At 40.7% G+C, this 20,588-nt stretch overlaps 1 protein-coding gene across 4 annotated transcripts in view; it reads right to left on the bottom strand.

Moving 5' to 3' along the window:
• Positions 1-20,056, bottom strand: part of lrp8 (low density lipoprotein receptor-related protein 8, apolipoprotein e receptor) — a 216,467-nt gene extending 196,411 nt beyond the window's left edge. For all 4 annotated transcript variants that reach the window (XM_022197266.2, XM_022197269.2, XM_022197268.2 and 1 more), the window contains exons 1-2: positions 19,814-20,056; positions 18,584-18,709 (exon numbers count right to left, since the gene is read on the bottom strand). In XM_022197266.2, coding sequence (XP_022052958.1) covers positions 18,584-18,709; positions 19,814-19,880 — 193 coding nt within the window. In that variant the 5' untranslated portion in view covers positions 19,881-20,056. The remainder of the gene's footprint in view (positions 1-18,583; positions 18,710-19,813) is intronic.
• Positions 20,057-20,588: the final 532 nt, after the last annotated feature.

Below are 20,588 nucleotides of genomic sequence, written 5' to 3'. Positions count from 1 at the left end.
GGTGTAATTTACTAAGTGGAGTATAAATGTGCCATTCATTGAAATCAATTAGCCGAGGGGTTGCTAACTTTGAACACATCTCCACAGACCCTCTGGAGAGTCGGCGCTAATGTGATATATTAAGGTCAATGCCACGGAGTTCAACTTGCATGCGTACACACACACACGCACACGCACACACCATGGGACTTGTCACTATTGCTTTTCACATTAGCAACTTATAGATCTCACCTATTTTTGCATTATTTACCTCTAGTAGACATAGCATTGCAAAGGGACTGCAACTGTCCCTGCGAGAAAGACAGATTGCAAATACAAGCAGCTGTTAGCAGAGCAGCATGTTATGATTTTGCCAACTGACCTGAGATCAGCTTTTTGTATGACTGCCATTGGCCAAAAACAGCCTCATCCAAGCAACATCGCAGAATATTGCCAACTGCAGCTTCAGCTCTGCCAAATGATGAAACCCCTTCACATATAAGACATTCCTATACAAAATATGTTCACGTTTCTTTTTATGCTCTGACAGATGCAGGGCTAGAACTGAAAATGAAAAAAAAAAACAGTCTAAATAAAGACATTTGTCATCAATTTGATAGTGTAAGCGAATGTTTCAGTCAAAATGCCTTAAAGTTATTGGTTTCAGTTTCTCAAATGTAAATATGCTCTGTTTTTCTCTGTTAAATATCTTAGTAACTTTAAGTTTTGGATTGATCATTGTATATAACAAGCAGTTTAAGAAGTTTTTTAAATTTTTTTCTAACATTTTACACATGAACCAAATTAAAAAATAATTGATAAATTCAGTAATAACTAAAAGAACCATTTCTTGCAGCCAAATACAGAGTACTGGGTACAGTACTACTGAGTACTGGCTGATGCCCCAAGAACAAATATCAGGACTGAAAAAGTCAACCTAATGCATCTCTTGCAACAACAACAACAACCCACAAGTCAATCTTCTTATCTTGAAGCTGATATCCCCATAGATGTGTACTCCTTCCACGGGCATTTTTCATTCCTTCATTTTTCCCCAGGAACATACCAAAAAAAAATTTTAAAAATAAAATATATCCTCCAATCACCTCCAAAACCTCCCGTTTCTTTTCCCTTACCGCCATCTATTTCAACTTATACCTTTGCCAACCAACTTTCTGGTTTACAGCAAAGAAAAAAACTGTTTGTCTTCCCTCTGGATTCTTTAACAGGTGTAAGGTGCGGGTCGTTTGATTAGGAATGGATCGATGTGCCTGGAGTGCGCCGAGATGAAAACGTTCTGAGGTTCTTTGAAGTTCGGGAAAAACACACATGCTCACATGCACACCCATAACCGTCCTCTCTGTGATCCTTTACATTGCAAAAGCTATTCAGAAGGGTAAACACTTAGTTTTCTGGCATCTAACAAATTGAATTATAGGTAAATGAGGTCTGGGCTTTTATCAGAATGACACTGTGGTATTTCAATATTCCTGACTTCCAGAAGAAGATATCGAAGAACAGAATTAATCAGGGGAACTGTGAGGGGTCTTAATTACAGAAAGAAACCTGAGACTGTTCCTTTCCTCTCTCAGCCCATCACTGGCAGAACAAAAAGGAAAATGACTATGAATGACTGATTATTCAGCCCTTACAGGGAGATTTAAACTCCTGCAGAGTTAAAGTAGAAAGACAGGGACAGTGCTAGTTAGAAAGAAATTAGATTTTGAAAAGTTACTTTGAAAGGATGGTTTCAAAAGGAGATTACTTTTGTTGCACTTCATAGGACAGAAAATGAATGCTAATGCTATTTATTAGCACTTTTTTTTGCAGGATCATTCTCTTAAAAGAGGCAACTGTCAGAACCTATCACATGTCACCTTTTCTGGAGTCCTTGTGTTCTGCTCAGTGTCACAAAATCAGATACCTGTGCAGCCTCTCCATCGGAAAAAAAAAGTCTTTGAGCACAGTGGAGAAGAGATATATGTGGAAAAAGTAAGACTTGTGGGCATCCTATAAAATAACATGCTGCCTGCTTTGACTGTGACTCACTTTCATCCACCTCTTTCCTTCACAGTCACATGGATCAATACCTTTACCTGAGCAAAAACTATACTGTCTTTGTCCCCCAAAAATAGGCTTTTGTTTAAGGCTTTCAGAGGAACATGGCTGGTTTACAATGAGAAAAATATCTGTGCTGAGATTCTGGAGTCCTTTTAACAATGTACACACCATGAGTGCTGTGAAGTTCCCCTTCAAACAGAAAAGTAAAGGTAAAAATCAAAAGGAACTTCCTTTAGATAGTGTCAAGGTTTCATTAAGTTATCGTGATGTATGAATACATCGTCACATCGCACATCAAAAACTGGGTGAGAGCAGCCTTGTCGGGGTCAAAAGAGGTGGAAAAAGCCAATAAGGACATCACTGTAACAAGACTATGGGGTGGTTATACTTAACTACTGTGTTCAGTCACAACTGGGTCACTGGGTCTTCTCCATGCAAAGTGGAATATGTGAATGTTGTAAAAGGTCTGGATTGCACATTATTTAATAAAAGGCTTCCTGAAACAGCATCTGTGTTTCCAAATTCAATTTGTAAGCTTGGGTTTAAAGCACAAGAGACATTTCAAAAGGTTTTTCCTGTTTTAAATGAAATCAGAAGACATTAGTTTTTTGGGTTGTTTTCGTATGGAGCTTCCCATTTCATTTCTTCAGAGATTTATAATTCATTGGATGGAACAGTTTGCACAGTTGGGAAAGAAAATACTCAAAGACTATAGAAAATAAGTAGAATTAACTCTAAATGTTTTATGTTTGGCTTTGTTTCTACGGAAATCCTACCATCACCATTTTGCTGAAAGGCGCTGTGTAGTCCCAGTTTCTGTGGTAACTTCAGACGCAATATGGACCCACATGACACGTTCTTGGCTTCCTGGTTTGCTACTTTTGAATGTACTTGGAATTTAGCTTGGGTGGTTTCTTTTGGATGTTCACTTGCGGGGATTAAATGTTGGCTTTTTTTAAATAGTTGTGGGAATTGGAGACGGTTGCACCTGAGCGCAGCCGGCACAGCAAAGTGGAAATTCACAGGCAACAAGGCGTGAAAACTTGCAGATGGGCCATGTCAGCCAGAGAAAAACTCCCTCACTAGCATTTCTAGCTAAACGGATCCATCTCACTATCCTTGTTGCCTTTATGGTGTGATAGTCAGCCTTAACACAGCCTAGTCTAATTATTATATTCATCACAACTAGGGCTAGACGATATGAACAAAAATAATACAGTAATCAAGACAATTATTAATAATTTCAGAGATACTGTTTGAAAGCAGGGCTGCACAGTGGATTAGTTGTTAGCACTTTCGCCTTGCAGCAAGAAGATCCCTGGTTCGAGTTCCGGCCTGAGCCTGGGATCTTTCTGCATGGAGTTTGCATGTTCTCCCTGTGCATGTGTGGGTTTTCTCTGGGCACTCCGGCTTCCTCCCACAGTCCAAAAATATGCTGAGGTTAATTGGTAACTCTAAATTGTCCGTAGGTGTGAATGTGAGTGTGATTGTTTGTCTGTATATGTAGCCCTGTGACAGACTGGTGACCTGTCCAGGGTGTCCCCTGCCTTCGCCCGAGTCAGCTGAGATAGGCTCCAGCACCCCCCTACGACCCTAGTGAGGATAAAGCGGTGTATAGAGAATGGATGGATGGATGTTTTAAAGCATTTCCACATTTAAATAAAAGCATTGGCTTTACTTCTTTGTTGCTCCACATTCCTGGTAAAGTACAAATCTTTGCATTAGAATAAGACTTAAGGTTCTTCACCTGAATTCAGGGCATTTCTTAGAGACAAAATAATAATTTAACTGTACCCAAAATGTTTCACCTGCTGAACATCTGCGTATCGATACACATAAGATAAGCACTGTTCACATAGAAGCTTCTAGTCTCTCAACTCAGTTACAGCAGCAGTTGTGTCCAGAATGTCTTTGAAGAGAATGAAATAAGGCATTTATATGTCAGATTCACTTAATCTGACAAGTGCTGATATGTATATGGGTTTTCTATGAGCTGAGCAACAATAAACATCAATAGCAGTCAGCTGTGTTCACTTTAATGTGGAAGGGTGAAATCATCATTATTATTAATATTTAATTAACTGAGCAGCCCTAATCGTAACTCAAATTTCCAGCAACAAAAACTTTAAAGGATCTAAAAAAAGTCACAAAAAAACCTTCTGGCTTAAAGTACATTCAGACACTACTTCAAATTAAGCATTGAGAGTCTGATATTAGATGAAATTGTAATACCACACATTATAGTAAGTGACAATGTGGACACGCAGGACTGGCAAAGCTGGCACACAGAGAATAAGCATGGAGGCTATCATGGGCCTGCTCATCAGTCGGCCTACTAGCACTTAAACCCCTCTAAGAAAACCTTTTTCTAAAATGATGGAGCACATGAAAAGAAAGTTCATACATCAAAAGATGTCAAACACACAGGTCGGGTTTGAATCAATACTCCTAGTAAGAAGCACAGCATTGGCAACCCGGGACCATGCAGCCAACATCAAGCAACATTGAGAAACTCAACAGGAAAATCACTTCTGCATCGAGTGTGTCAAAGAAAAGGTCATAATATTCAGTCTTGCTACCGCAGCCAAGGTGGTGATGCTAAAGTGCACGTGAGTGTATGAGTAAGAGAGACAGGAATAGACAGCATGAGAGACAGATAAAACACAGAAACTAGCTTTTTGCATAACAGCATGTGCATATTTGTATGTGCGTGCCCAGCAGTAGCTTTTCCTCCTACAATCTAGCGTAAAATGCTTAGGCCGATGATCTCGCTGCTTCATTTAATCACACTAAACCTCCGAGACCAGTCCAACGCAAACAAACATCAACAACAACAGGAGGAGGAGGCAAACAAAGCTTCAGGGCTCACTTTTACTCTGACAATATATGTAAACACATGCTTATGTAAATGCAGAGTGCTCAAAAAAAAAAACACCCTAATGAAAACACAAGGAGCACTAAAGAAAAGCAGGCGCATATAAGGATTCTTGGGATGCGTATTGGACACAACAGGGTAATGCAGATGTTGAATGCAGGGTCACAGCATTATTCATTATGCACGCTCAAACACAAAACCGCTTGTCAATGCGTCTTTTTAAGTGTGTGACTTTGTGTGAGTGTGTGAGAGAAAGAGGGGAGCCTCTCAGGTCCCATTGAGAAAGTGTCACCCTGCTTCCAAACATTCAAGCACTGCTTCCAATGACGCATAATAGGACGAGGGGGTGGAGGGCACAGGGAGTGAGAGAGAGCCGTCACTGGTTAAACACACTGCGAACACATGCCAGGAAAAAAAAAAAAAGACAGAAAGTAAGGACGAACCGATCCAGACTACCTATGCTACATAACAAACTTAGACGATGCAATCATTTCTCCCTCTTCTCTAGAATCTGTTTTCTCTCTCTACATTTGGTTCCTCCACTCAGCATCTTTTAACTGACTTGAAATCTTTGTAAAACAGCCAGATTCCCAAATAGCTCAAGTGCAGTTTGTATGTCAATGTATCCTATGAGATTCCTAAAGCTGCTCCAGCATCTACAGCACATCGGCTTTTTTATGTTTTACTTCAAACACACTTCTAATAATCCCCACATCATAACTCCTAGAGGAAGGACTTTTTATCAGAATCGTCAGCAGACGGATCAGAAAAGGTTTTCATCTTTCTTCTCCTCAATCAGCAGAGGGAAAATGTGGTCCTTGCCGTTGATTCCCTCACTATTTCCTCACCCTTTAATCTCCCCTCAGCCCCTTCATGTTGACACTGTGTCAGCGCGGTGTGATAATGAAGCGCACTGCAGGTAGAAGCGTTACATTAGTAATGTGTGTATCCCCAAAACACAGCCTCTGTGTGTGTGTGTATGATTTCGTGTCGCACCAGTTATCTTTTTTCTGATAACCAGTATTACTGAGCAGCAGCTATATCATCAAAGAGTGTCTCACCCATCCACCACCTCACCCCAGCATCCTGCAAAAAAATGACAAGCAAAATCCCCTCAAGGTAAAAGAATGGTTCCCGGGCTTAGGAGCTGGCGAGGCATGTGTATGAAGGAGATACGTTGTGTGCGTGTAATCTACATAAACAGCTTCACTGAAAAGCGAGATGGAGGGACGACGACAGAGAGAGAGGGAGAGAAAGCAAATAAAGTGAAAAATAAGCAACAAAACCTGTTTAAAGCCTCAATGCTTTTCTCAAGTTGGTAATCTTAAGCTCCTAAAGTTTACTTCCTCGTGGCCACCAATCAGTGGTCAACTATATGAACTGTGAAACTTCTGGTTCACTAGTAAAAAAAAAAAAAAAGGATCTTTGTATCTTTGTATGGCTTCAAGTGGCTCATGAGCATAGTTTGATTATTTCAGCATCCAATAAAATAACTAGAGACTAGAAAGTGTGGAAAACATGAAACATGCTCCTCCCAGTACCCAAAGCCAAAGGCAGCATATCTCCAAATTGCTTGTTTTGTCACGCCAAGTCTGAAACCCAATTACAATGACATGTAAGAGAAAAAGTACAAAATACTCACAGTACATTTTATAGAAGCTCGGACCACCAGTTGTTCAGCATGTTGTCATTATGAATTGTTCAAACGCTGAATTAACAATCATTAAATAGCTTGTTATCAGTGCATATCATTCAGACACATATGGACCAGTAGGAACTCCTTTAGCTCCTGGGATGCTCAGTAGGCGCATTACAATCATTGTGATTATTGATAGACGGACACTGACCCTGATGATGTAGGCACGCTTACGTTTGTGTGAATAAGTGCATTTAGTAATCTTGGAAACGTACGAAATGGAGCTTTTTAACGTGGTCAATGCAGAAATAGAGGGCATTTGCCTAAATTAAAGCAGCAAGGGAAATCAAAAGTCAACAAATAATGCAATGAACATGGTCAGTCTCCTAAGTAAGGGGTCTCCTGATTTACACCTTTTCCGCCCGCTCTAGCCATATTATGGAATTTGTCTGTTTTTTGTAAGCACCACATCACAGCTACACTGTACATGAGATGATAACAGGTCACCCTTGAATGGCGTAACTACATCCTACAGAGTCTACTACAATGGGGGAGGTCCCTACTAGCCACACTATCGTTCAAAAGTTTATGGTCACTCAGATAATTTAATTTTTTCCACGAAAACTCACACTTTTATTCGTGTGCTAACATATTTGCACAAGGGTTTTCTGATCATCAATTAGCCTTTCAACACCATTAGCTAACACAATGTAGCATTAGAACACAGGAGTGATGGTTGCTGGAAATGTTCCTCTGTACCCCTATGGAGATATTCCATTAAAAATCATCCGTTTCCAGCTAGAATAGTCATTTACCACATTAACAATGTCTAGACTGTATTTCTGATTCATGTAATGTTATCTTCATTGGAAAAAAAATGCTTTTCTTTCAATAAGGACATTTAAATTTTGAACAGTATTGTATATGCATTGGAAGGACTTGCTCTGATAACAGACCTTTAAATGTCCAAATCTGGTGCTCTGTAACCAGCTTTGTGTCAAAATTTGGAGTATTTTTTCCAGTTCTTGTGTACAGTAAATTTAGATATATCCAACACCTGGAAATGCTGTAGTTAGTTGTAGTCTGTCAACACCACTGGAGTGACTGCAATATATTTGGAATTGGTCGTTACCACCAAATAAGAATAATTGATAAAACTCATTTAGAAGCAAATTCAGTCATAAAGCATGCATAAATTGGGACAACAGCAGTAAAAGCGTCATAGCAATCGAGCAACAAATCATGCTTGAATTGCTCTTTAATTTAGAGGAAAACACTGATTCCTCACTGTGCTAAACGAACACCTCTGACTTTTAATAGATCTTAACACAACATGATTATAAACCACTGCTCTCTAATTACTTTAACTGATAGAAATTATTACAGCGAGATGAACAAACCCACTGCATATATCTTTGGCACATCCAATTCGTTCAACCTCAAACTGTAACGGGATCATCAGGTGTTCGCTGCTTGCTAATGATGCAGATATTTAATGCTGAGGCAGAGATCTGATTTAACACACATTTCATAAGACCTTTTCCCTTTCTTTGGTGCCTTTAAAGCCTCTTTCCATCTGCTTTCTGTCAGCATGTGTTGGGCCAGAAAATCTAGTTTCACACACAAAGACACAGTTCTTACCATCATGCACACAGCTACATGCACCAAACTCACTACACCAACATGTCCTGTTTTAACCACAGTGATATTCCATTTCACCACCACAGTGGGTGGAGAAGTTTCTGTTCCATTTGACAAAAGACAATGGAAAAAGCTTAGGATGTAATGAATCAAACGGAACAGCTGACTTTTGTTCTAAAGTTGTAGGGAAAAACAGAAGGGAGTGAATGCAAAGAGTGGCTGACAAAAAAACTAATTAAAGTCAATTCAAGTTTACAGAAGGAAACAAAAAAAGAATGCAGTAAGAAGAGAGACAGAAATCAGACCGAGCATTTATAGCAATGTCATCAGAGTCAGACTGAACTCTCTCTTCGGCACTTTGTAACTTCCATGTAAAAACTTCCCATGAAAACTTTTGACATGCTGCACTCAAAGGCCCTATCTCGGTGTCAGCCCAGCAGACTGGTATTAGCAGCCATGTTTTATTCATCAGCATTCTTAGTTGTCATTTCATACGCCGCTCCCTGACTGCATGTACCAGGCAACGGAGCACAAGGTGAAAAACAGGATTACAGCAAATGTAAATAATAAAAATGGGAGCACATGAAGATATTCGGTTAATCTCAGTTGGGGATTAATGCCATGATACCCTGTCAGACACGGCTGGGTTGGGGAGGGGGCATAACAACAGCACAACACAACAACACAGCTAAGCAAGCACACATCCACGCGGTGGAGGAAATAGGATTGTGGCGTTATCGGAGTTTGACTTTGAACAATAAGTGACTTTGCAGCAACGCAGAACAGACAAACAAACCTGTCGAAAATGGACAAGCTAATTCTGACTGAACAGACGCAAGTGAGTGGGGGAACTGTATAGAGAGTGGAAGGGAGATAATACAAACAGAAAAGAAAGAAGAAGACAAACTATGAAAACAGAGTTACTTTACAGACTTGCAGCTTGTCTGAGCATTTATAGCTGTTCTTGCTGTTCCGAGTGTTCTTTGTGTCTCCTCTCTCTCACCTTGAATAAATTTTAGCCATCCATGGCTAGTAAGCAGTTATGTTATGTTCAGGGCCAGTCTCATTGTTCTGCAGGTGAAAGCAGCGTCCATGAACATAGCTTTATAAATAAATAAATAAACTAACAACACCTTGACTGTCTACAACACAGAGTATGTTACAGGGCCTGATGTCTGGCAGCTGCAATCTTGACATTATTGTGCGTTAAAGTGGAAGTGACCGTGGGTGCGATATTCAGTTTCTTCAACAGTTTACACAATATTCTGTAACATTCTCACTGATAGACAAATAAACAGTGTGTTTGCACTGCGGTCAAGAAATTTTTCACGTTTACTTTTTCTGACAGTTGGCATTGATGACTAGTTGGATGGAATGTGAAAGTAACAAAACAGGACAGCAACAAAGGATTGTTTTTATTGTTGATGCATCTGTCAATTATTTCCTCAACTAATTTATTTGCAGAAAATGGTGAAAAACGTTGATCAATGTTTCCCAAAGTCAAACACAAATGTCCCCTTTTGTCCACAATTGAAACTTAAACAGTTTACTGTCACAGGGGAGGAAAGAAAACTGAAAATAAAAAGATGGACTCAGAGAACTTCTCCTTTTATTCCTGAGGGGGAAAAAAAACTCAAATCACGAGGTCCATAATCAAAATAGTTAGCAATAAATTTAAAAGTTGATCAATTACTGGAACTGTAGAAGAAAATATTAGGGCTGGGACTTTAAAGCTCGTGTCCGGAGTTTGAATCGCAGCGTCTCCCAAAACACTGTTGGTCCCACCCTCCCTCTGATTTCGCAAGATACCTAGTGACGCCCCTTTATTTGTGCACGCTTGTGATTACACTCGTGTATCCCTCTCGATGACGTTGTTTATCAAACTTAGTGCATTTACGCGTGTATATGTGTTACATTGTTTATTTATTTCTATCTAGAGTTCAGAATTGCATGACTCTTCTGATGAAGAGTATGTCCCAGACGCCCCAACATCTTCCTCCAGAGGTCGGGCATCTAAACGAAGCCATCAGGCGGGCTATGGAGGCCGTGGTCGGGGAGCGACGCGAGCACCCCGAGCCAAAAAACGTCCTGCAGTCTCTTGGCCTGACGAGCCGTGGGATTGGTAACTTTTCTGGAAGTTGCTGGGCCCTGATGCTCTCTCCGCCACAAGCAAAACAAATGTGTGCGCGGTTGCGTAGTGCATAGCTCGCCCACCTCTGCATGGGCTTGCTTGCTGTGCGCGTAACCGTTGATTGACAGCATGACAAAGCTGAAGCTCGAACTTGATTGGCTAGCTGCCGACCGGCGCTTTTTGGAATAACATGGGGGTCTATGAGAGGAAGGCGGAGCTCATGAATAAATTTTCATATCGCGTCATACTAACATTATATTATAGTATCGAACTAGACTAACACATTTAAGCTTTTGTTAAACAATGATACATAAATTGAAAACAAACAGAAACTCCGGACACGAGCTTTAATACATTAATTTCATAACAATTACAGAAAAAATAAGTTTAAAAAAATAACGCTTTTTAATCGCACCTTTATTTTTTTGGCACACTGGTAACACTGAAGAACACTCCACCCCGGTAGATGACAGTAATGAGCCTAAAGTCGGTATGACAGCCGCGAATAAGATGCGCAGGACGCACTGAGTGACCTCACAAACAAGTTTGGTGAACATTGAAGGAAGACGAGACCACATTCAGCTTGTTGGTTGGAAAGTTTTCTTCCCGATGGCAGCTTGGATAAAAGTGTGGTTGTGTGCAAATTGTGCTATAAAGAGTTTTCTGATCACCGCAACACTTCAGGCCGACGGTATCACCTCAAAGCAAAACATGCTGCTGTTAGCACCAGAGCTAACGTCAGCTACGACAGTCCTGGTACCGGAAAACAGTGTGGCCATCCCATAATAGACCACTTTTCAAGACACTGAAAGTGCTTAAGTTTACAAAGAGTCTTAAAATGTTGAATATAATTTCTATAATTGCATGTAGAGCAGTAATCTGTGAATGTAGTAGATAAAAAGAATGCAGATAAATATAAATAAATATTTTGTTGTTTAAGTTCACGTATAAGTCTATTCATCGATTCAGTCATCAACCAAACAACAATACATTTGACTTGAAAAACTTTACGTATTGCATCAAATACTGGTACTTGAAAAAAACTTTATTAATTGCAATTAATTACTTACAAAGCCTGTAATTATTTAGATTAAAATTTTGATCACATCCCACCACTATAAAATATGCAAGTGTTGTACCACAATACGTTCTCTAAACAAAAATATGACACATGAATATTCACTCTCTTTTTCAATTTTAGTTTTCTGTGAAATATTGGATCCTTTTGCAGCTGAACACTTCATTAAAATCAACATTTCGTTATTAACTGTGTGCCGTTTTGAGTTGGGATGGGCTGTCAGAATTGAAAACAAGCGCTGCTGTTTCTAAAAAAATTATGTGGATGAGAGTCAAGAGAGAGTGGAGCAAAATAGTAAAGTTGCAGGCCACAAAAAAAAAACAACAACAACAACGAGTTAAATTAATATTTTAGAAATGTTATCATGCTCCTGCAGTTTCTGTTCGTCTTTCTGGTTTTAAATTTGCCAATTCCCCCACCCTCACCCCAAAAATAGCCCATTACTTGGGAAAGGAAAATGAAATCCAAGAAGGAAATCTAAAAGCGAAACTTTTACCCTCATTTTAGAGGAAGCAATGAAATTAAATAGACCACAAAAAAGAGAAAGAACGAGTAGGAACTTCTGCTTTTTTGTGCATGAACCAAACTCCCAATCTCTTCATATCATTGCTTTTTCTGTCACACAGTTTTAACAGAGCAGGTTCTCACTCACTGAGATACTCACTTATTGGATCAGAGGTATGCAGATGGACAGGGCGGTCTCACTTTCCCTCTCACATCATTGGATCTACATTATTCCTCTAAGTTTCCTTGTAGGGTGCATTTCATACACCTGTCTTTGTCAGTACAAACTTCAAACACAGAGAGTTGGACAGACTGAGAGACAAAAGAGAGCTACACAGAGAGCAAGTAAGGTAGGAAGGAAATGATAGGTAGGAAGTGGTCAAAAATGAGTAAGAGAGGCAGATGGACGCAGTGGGAATGGGAAAGAAAAAGACAGAGCAAAAGCCTCAGGCCAGCACCGACCTCAGCTAAAATTACCCTGCTGCTGTTTTGCACCGCTGCACCCAACACCTATTCAGCACACCAGGTATTGTTAGCTTGTAGAGCATGATACAGTGCCGGAAAAAAGGTGGCCCAGCTCATTCTGGGCTTGTCATCTGTCTGGGTAGCCACGCTGCATATGACAACCTGTCAACTTGATTATGCCAAAGATTCAGTCCTAAAGGAATACATCTTGTTTAGAGAAGATTGAACAGTTTGTAGCGTCAGTCTTTAATGTGTCAAAAAGGACAGAGGAGGACAGCATCGTGTGAAATTAAGAGGCATGATGTTTAATAGTACTTTCTATTAAATGTTTAAGTATTGAAGTTGTTTAAATTTAATGGTGAGTATGAAGACTTAAACTGTGTGAACACAGCTTAACCCTTGTGTTGTCATTACCAAAAAATGTTGTTGCCTTGTCTGAAAAAAAGTCCAAAAATTCAGAAAAAATTTCCCCAAATACATAAAAATTTGCAAAATCTTCAGGAAGACAATTCATGAAAAGTCCCCCTGAAAAGTTAAATTTTTTTAAATAAAATATCCCAAAATTTGGCAGCGAAATTCACTGGATTTTGGTTGATTTTTTTCTGAATGTTCCTAAACTTTTTTTTATTTGTTATTTTCCACCAAAAAATGTTCAAAAATTTCCTAAAAATTTTTTTGAAAATGTGGAAATTTTCACTGTGAATATATATATATATATATATATATATATATATATATATATTTTTTTTTTTTTTTTTTTTTCCACATTTTTAAAACAGGTCAATTTGACCAGAAGGATGACAGGAGGGTTAAATATAGATATTTAACTGAACTGAAGCAAAATTTATTCTTAGAACTATCAGCAACAGGGAAAATTTCACAGATTTCATTAAATACCCACCATGTTCCACTTTCAGTATGTGATGTTTTATAAAACTCCCACACACTGAGCATCAGAGCTGCCAGAAGTTCTCTTTGGAGATATCCATCTGCCACTGACATTCAACATACTACAGTGTAAGACAAAGGCTTACCATCTGGCACTGAAGAAAATCATCTATCAGGGTCATCTGCACAGTGTTTGTGTCTCTCATATCACACACAAATAAGGCCCTTTTAGACATGTACTCCCTTAATTAATGTCTGAATGGGTCCTCTGGGAACTTTTTCATAGAAGTTGCACCAGCCAACTTACAGGATCAGACCTTGTAACGTTTACTTTCAACGCGGCAGAAGCCTGATTTGCATGTGGTCGTATTATCAGGTAGACAAATATCGGACACACACCATGTCTCTCTCTGTTACTGCCATGGGTTAGTCTGAATGAAGTTGCGAGGAACATTATGTAAAAGTGGCCTATGTCTGAACAACAGAGTGACGTCACTTCAACAGACTGATGAAGCCAGCAGTGCTACGTATTCAATGTCTGGAAAGGGCTCCCACAGGGCCTCACTAGTCATGGAGCACAGCAGTGGGTCTGTCTCTCTGGAGACTACAGTACTGCAGCTGTACACCCCTCACAAATACACACAACAAGTACGCACTTACACACTGCGTCCTTAGTCCACTACAGCAAACCAGATGATGAAGTGGGATGTCACTAAGAGTCCATGTGTGTTTGATGGAGTCCGACAAGCTTAAAAACAGGACTATAAATGCAGTGCTGGTATTAACCTCCATTTCAAATCTGTGTGTGTGTGTGTGTGTGTGTGTGTATGCTTCGCCGTTTCAATAAATAGTGGGTTTTGCTCGTTTTAAGTAATTCAGGAGTACACTGTCTGTTTGTATGTAATTTGTGAGGCTACCGTCCCCCTCAACTCATATTCCCATTAAAAGTCTGACCCCAGCTGTGAAAGAAAGCAGTGTGTGTGTGTGTGTGTGTGTGTGTGTGTGTGTGTGTGTGTGTGTGTGTGTGTGTGTGTGTGTGTGTGTCAGCAGGTGACCGAACTGTGTTCTTGTGGGCCGATCAGTACAACGCCTTTAATGCCTGAAGCGCTTCTCTACAGTCTCTTATTACATTGTTGTGTGTTCGTGTGCGTGCGTGTGCGTGTGTGTGTGTGAAGCTGATCTCACACACACCCACAGCAGCAGCGTGAAATGTGTTGTGATGTCTCCTCTATGGGAAGCTGGTCTCAGACTGCAGAGGAGACGCTCCCCTTCCCAGACCTGCCCAGGCTCATTGTCCTGCTGTGACACACACACACACACACTACAACAACAACTATCTTCCCACCCTTATGTATTCTCTTTCTATCTCCTAACTTGTAACTGTTTTGCAACACCAGGTTTTCGGAGGTCATTGAAGGTTCAGGATTTGGCAATTTGGAATTTGTTCCAATTCTTTATAATTACCTAGAAACTGCTTGTATGATCGAACAAAAGATTACAAACAATTTAAATTGTCAGTAATTCTTTTGCTGTCACATATTCCATCATAAAATCTTACTGATGATATTTTTACAGTGCAGCAAGACCAAGGCCATTTGGAGGAGAAGACTCTACATCAATGCGAGGGAGAGAGAACAATTGAAAGCCAACAAGAGGTTGAGATATGCAATGATTTTGCAGTAGCACTTTGGATTAGGCATGTTTAAATCCACTTAAAACCACTGTAAAAATGATAAGGCCTTTTATGTGTCCTACAACCAAAATATAGGTCATACGGAGCCGTGCAGAGATGGAGACTTGCTGCGTGTATGCACACACACACACGTGCAGCAGTGTTGTGTTCGCTACAAAGAAATCACACACATGCACAAAACCCAACCACCGCCACCATCACCACTTTGCCGTCTCCCAGGGCAACAAGACCGGAATCTACCAAGAGGCATGCTGAGGATGAAGGAGTGGAGGAGAGGAGGAGGAAGAGGAAGAGGAGAGAATGAAAGGACGTGGAGATAGACAGGCACAAAAGATAACCCAATCTGTAAAGACTTATTCTAATACGGCCGCTAGAAGGAGGATACTGTACGGGTAATCCCTGCTGTAGGACCTGTGTGTGTGTAAAGAGATGGATGGCATGACTATTGACTGATCGGCACAGATACTGCAGCTCACATACAGAGAGTTATATCTAGGCATTACAGGAAAGAAATTGAGAAATGTTCACAACATATGGAGTATTTTAAAATAATTTTTATCCTTCAACTAAGACTAAAAGCTTTCAATCACTGATATCTAACTTTAACAAAGTCGAACTAACCAATTATCTCACAATTTAGTCTATGCCATCATAGTCTTTAGCGACAATTACTGCAGTTAATTCTAGGATAAACATCAAAAGTGAGCAAACTCAAGACCAATATATTGCACGGATGCAAAAAAAAATCATCACCTCTACTGTTATCAAGGTAAATATCACAATAGATTATGGCATGGATATAAGCCAACAGTTTCCTGTCTGATCCAGAAGCATTTAATAATTTCTGTATAATCAATAATATGTAAATTTATTTTTTGAAATCAGAAGACCAGCGACAGGCAACGGAGTGTTATGAGTGCAGGAAGGATTACTGATGAATAAGATATTTCACAGGAACCGACACTTCGGTAGCACGTTGATTCCAAAATTCTGAAAATAATACCAAAAACGAAAAAAGCCAAACTTCGTATTGAGAGACGGTTAGCTTTTGAGTCAGATGATAAAGGACAGGTGTTACAGACAAACAAAAGCTTAGGTGATGGCGGGAGTTGGAACGACGGAGATAAGCAATTCAAACTGTCAGCTGTTTTGAACATCACAATAGCAACATGTTAATCTCCTAAAACGCTACCGCTGCATCTGTTGGACCATGGCTCCGCATACGACACTCACAAAGGTTAATGTTAAGAGGTTTAGGGCTAATGTAGACAAAGCTCAGAAGTGCTTCTTTACATTCTGATGATATATTCTCCTGCTAAGAGTGTTCTGTTTAAAAAATATAAATATAGCCATATAACTCACATGACCTGAGCTCAGTTGCAACAATTGTTTTAGTTATAACCCAGACTTTGAGCTGGATTCTGCCCATGGTGTTATGACCCATTGCCATTACTGTTCACTCTGTCACTATGAGTTTATTTTAAAATGCATTAATTAGACTGAATGATTATTTTGGTATCAAATTTGTTCTTGGGAGCCATGGAAATTCAGCAATATTGGTGATGGCCACCAATGTTCTGGTATTGTGACATCTCTTGACTACAAGGCCCTCATAGATGACATGAAACTTGTTTGCTGGCTTTCCTGGGTAAGCCTTTACCATATTGTTGTCACAGTTATGTTATAGCTCTTCTCTGCGCTGCGCCACCCCCGGCCCGTTCTTAATCAAATCTGTCCTATCTTTTCTCCTCTTCCTCGACCACCTCCCCCTCTTTGCGGAGCTTTGCTGGTGATATTTGGTTTTTGGGGGGGTGGGCACAGTGGCAGTGTTGGCATCTGCTGGAATGGATGGCATACTGCCAGCCACTGAGCCTCACTCCAGCAACCAGAGTCACGCTGTTGGATTTATCTCCAACCAACCTGTCAGCTGATGCTCGATGTGGGCGTAAGACGAGTGGGCATAACCTTTTTGCCATTCACACTGCCAAGGTGCCCACAGGAGATTGAAAAATGGGGGAGGAAAGCCCCTTAGTGGGTGTTACAATGCCGAAGAAGTGAGACAGCTTTTTCGAAAGAATCGCTTCCAACACAGGCTGAGGGCAGAAGCTCTCAAAGAACAGAGAGTGCAAGGTGGGTAGGAAGGGAGAGAGGGAGCACGGGATGGAAGAGAGTATAAGGCACTGCAGGACGGATAAAAAAGTAGATAAAGGTTGAGAGTGAGCAGGAGACGAGATCGAGAGAGTGACAGAGAGCCCAGGAGGAAAGCATACCCACATCTGAAGCTTAGAGGGTACGTAGCAAAGAGAGTGAGGAGGGAAGAAAGAAGCCGAGCACATTTCTACCAGAGACAAAGTGGCTCGGTTAGAAGAACAGCCTGTCACCTGGTGGCTGAAGCACCATTTTCACAGTCTCTTTGAGCAGTGCTTCCACCAAACAACAAAGTAAGCCAACTTGTTAGAGAGAAGAGTAGGGGAGCTCATTAAAATCTAATTGTACTTTCATCAAGTATTGCCCACTAAATGTCCAATAATCTCAATCAGTCTCTGCAGTCAATGAGACGCGCTTGGAAATGTCACGGCATTCATGCAGGGAACTCCCAAGATATTCAGCTCAGCCACCATGGAAGGCATGCATGATGAGAGAATCATGTCTTTGGTGTGCTGGTCCCCAAGATAAGTGATGAATCAATTGGCCGGTAATATAACCATTCAAGCAATTAGTACCGTGACAAATTTATAAGCGACGATTACTTCGCTAGTTGTCCATGCAATTTCTGCAGAAGAATAGACTGAGACGTAGTTCAACCCGAGTCATACAATGACAGTCTCTTTCACACTGTCCTGAGACACATAATCCAATATATGATACCACAATATTAAATATGCAATTTTGTAATTTAAACCCCAATTACAAAAAAACCTGCCCACAGAAGCAGAGGCACCCTCGAAACTGGAAAAGCCGCCAATTTGTGATCAGACAGCCACAGTATTTGCATTTGAACAGCCTGCATTACTCAGCATTTAGATGTCATGACATGTAACACTGCAATTTTATCACCCTGTTTCAGAAATGACACAATCTGTGATTCCATTATATATGCAAAGCATTATGAGATAGTATAGAAGGGGGAACTGTCTGGCTGATAACAGGACAGACATTATCGCTACACAGTCACAGGAAGATAAGGGTAATAGTAATAATAATATTATGAAATGACCCTGCTCGGTCACTCTGCTTGTGCCAGACGTTTGCTTAGGAAGTGAAACTAGTAAGAAATTAGGGAAATTTCTGCCACCATGTGACTTTGATCCAGGATCAGCATTTAATGCACTGATGTGTGTGGACTGAACAGCTGAAACGGAGATTCCAGAGGGGCCCCAAACAAGATGTTAAGGAGCTTACTGAAAGTGTAACTTCATTCGTTCAGAAGTTACGTATGTGGATAAGATCAACCATCTACAGAATATACCAAGCTAATACCAAACAGCACATGAAAATGTTTGGGAGTCCTTCTTGATTTAGGAGCCCTGATGGCAACATAAATAACAGCAGGTACATTCAAGCTCTGTGGGGCAGTGAGAAAAGGCACCATTCAGTTTATCAGCCAACGTGACAGACTCGGGGGTACTTACGACAGTTCTCCTCATCACTGCTGTCTGAGCAATCATCATCATCATCACATCTCCACAGGGTCGGGATGCACCGTCCGTTCTTGCACTGAAACTGCCCGGTTTCACACTCTGACTCCGTATGAGTTCCTGCGTTTTCAGAGAATAACAAAGTGTCAGTGAGATACTTTGCTCATTTAGTGATGAGAATGTGAAATACAGGACAATGTTGATATTGTAAATTCTGAAACCGATCTAATTACAACAAGAAGTTTGGGAGGTTTACTCACAAACACTGTCAACACAGTACAGGCAAACACGTGTTTCTCAGTATTCACTGTTGTAAATAGAGCTGCGACAAACAATTATCTTTGTTGTTGATTAATCCTTTAGTTGTATCATCTACAAAATGTCTAAAAGTGGTAAAAATGCCAGTCAGTGTCTCTCAGAGTCACAGAGGACATCCTCAAATGTCTTGTTTTGTCCCCAGCCTAAAGACATTAAGTTTACTATCACAGAGGAGTCAATAAATTTGAAAATATTCAGACCACAGAAGCTAGAATCAGATCAGTTTTCTTACAATAACACTTACACTGAATATTCAATTATCAAAATAGTTTCCAATAAATTTATTTGTTGATAACCAATGAATTGTCTAGTTGAAAAGTGTGAAACTGCTGTAGTTGCTCTAAATGACCTACTAGATAGGTTTGCTGTTGTAATCTCTGCCTGTCACAAAGCTTTTCATTCATATGAACCATTGTGAAAATATGACTGACACTTGTGCATTTACTGGCTTCTCTGTAGTTGATGTGTCAATATTACTACCTTCAGAGCCACAGTGGCTGCCTACCACCAGTTTGCCAGCCACATAAACACCAAGATCTGTTTAGGCAAATCTATTTAACGACAGTATAGCTGCAGCTGCAAACACATTAAACCAATACAGCCTACACTTTGTGATCACACCACCACAGAAGGCTTTTTTTCTCCCTTGTGATCTGTCAGCTACTGCATGTGCGATTCTTTCTTCCGTGTATTGTCACCACATGTCACCGGTAATCGCGTCCAAAGCGGAGGTCCAGGTGTGAGCGTTTGCATGCATGCGATGACAGAGGTCTCTGAGAGTCACGTTAGCGCTGCACTTAGGAAGACCACATTGTCAGACAAGTCGTTTCTCCGTGCGATCCCCGGAGCGATGTCGTGTCCGCGACGCCACGCAAATTCACCCCGGCGCCGAGGCAAATGTCTTACCTTTAGCGCAGTGGAGCTCCATGAGTAACAAATGTAATAGCACAAGCTTCCCGACTTCTGCCCACATCGTTAGATCCTGGGGGGTCTACGGTTGTGTTCATGCAAGTGAAATAAAGCCAGTGAAGGATCTCCAGCCTCTCAGTCACTCCGTGCTCCTCTCTGTGCCTCTGCTCGGAGTGTGTGAGTGCGATCAGCCCGGCTCGCTGCTTTCTCTCCCTCTGCCTCGGCTCCAATTTGAATCAGTGACGCTTATGGGCGGGTTAGCCTGTGATGCTTCTTGCGGTTCCTGTAGTAGCGTCGAACACTACAATATGTCGTTGTGAGCAAGGGAAGTCACATCTGCAGAAACAGCTGAGTCACACACAGTCACGTTTTCGAAAGCACAGACCAAGTACCAGAATTTCACCAACAGAAAGTCAGAAAAAGTTTTACTAAAAGGTCACATTCTGTGGCATTTTGTGGCTCTCTTGCTGAGAGTTACATGGAAAGACAGATGTCATCTGTAATGCTCGCTTGTTTGCAGCTAATATACAGCACCTGTTCGCTAACACAAATCAGGCAGCTTGGTATCACTTTAGCAGAGGTTCAGAAAGTCAGAAAATAACGACTTTCTTGTATGAAGAGCTGCGTGTTAGATGAAAAGACGGATGGCAGCTGTGAATGTTGGCAAGTTAACCACTAAACATGAAGCTGGGATCGCTGCTATAGCCAAGTTATTAACTTATACACACAGCTAGCACATATAGTATAAAACGATACTGGGCATCTGAGTTTC

Source organism: Acanthochromis polyacanthus, chromosome 4 (genome assembly GCF_021347895.1).
Source record: "Acanthochromis polyacanthus isolate Apoly-LR-REF ecotype Palm Island chromosome 4, KAUST_Apoly_ChrSc, whole genome shotgun sequence".
Classification (NCBI taxonomy): Eukaryota; Metazoa; Chordata; class Actinopteri; family Pomacentridae; genus Acanthochromis; species Acanthochromis polyacanthus.
This window is presented reverse-complemented; position numbering and strand designations above follow the sequence as displayed.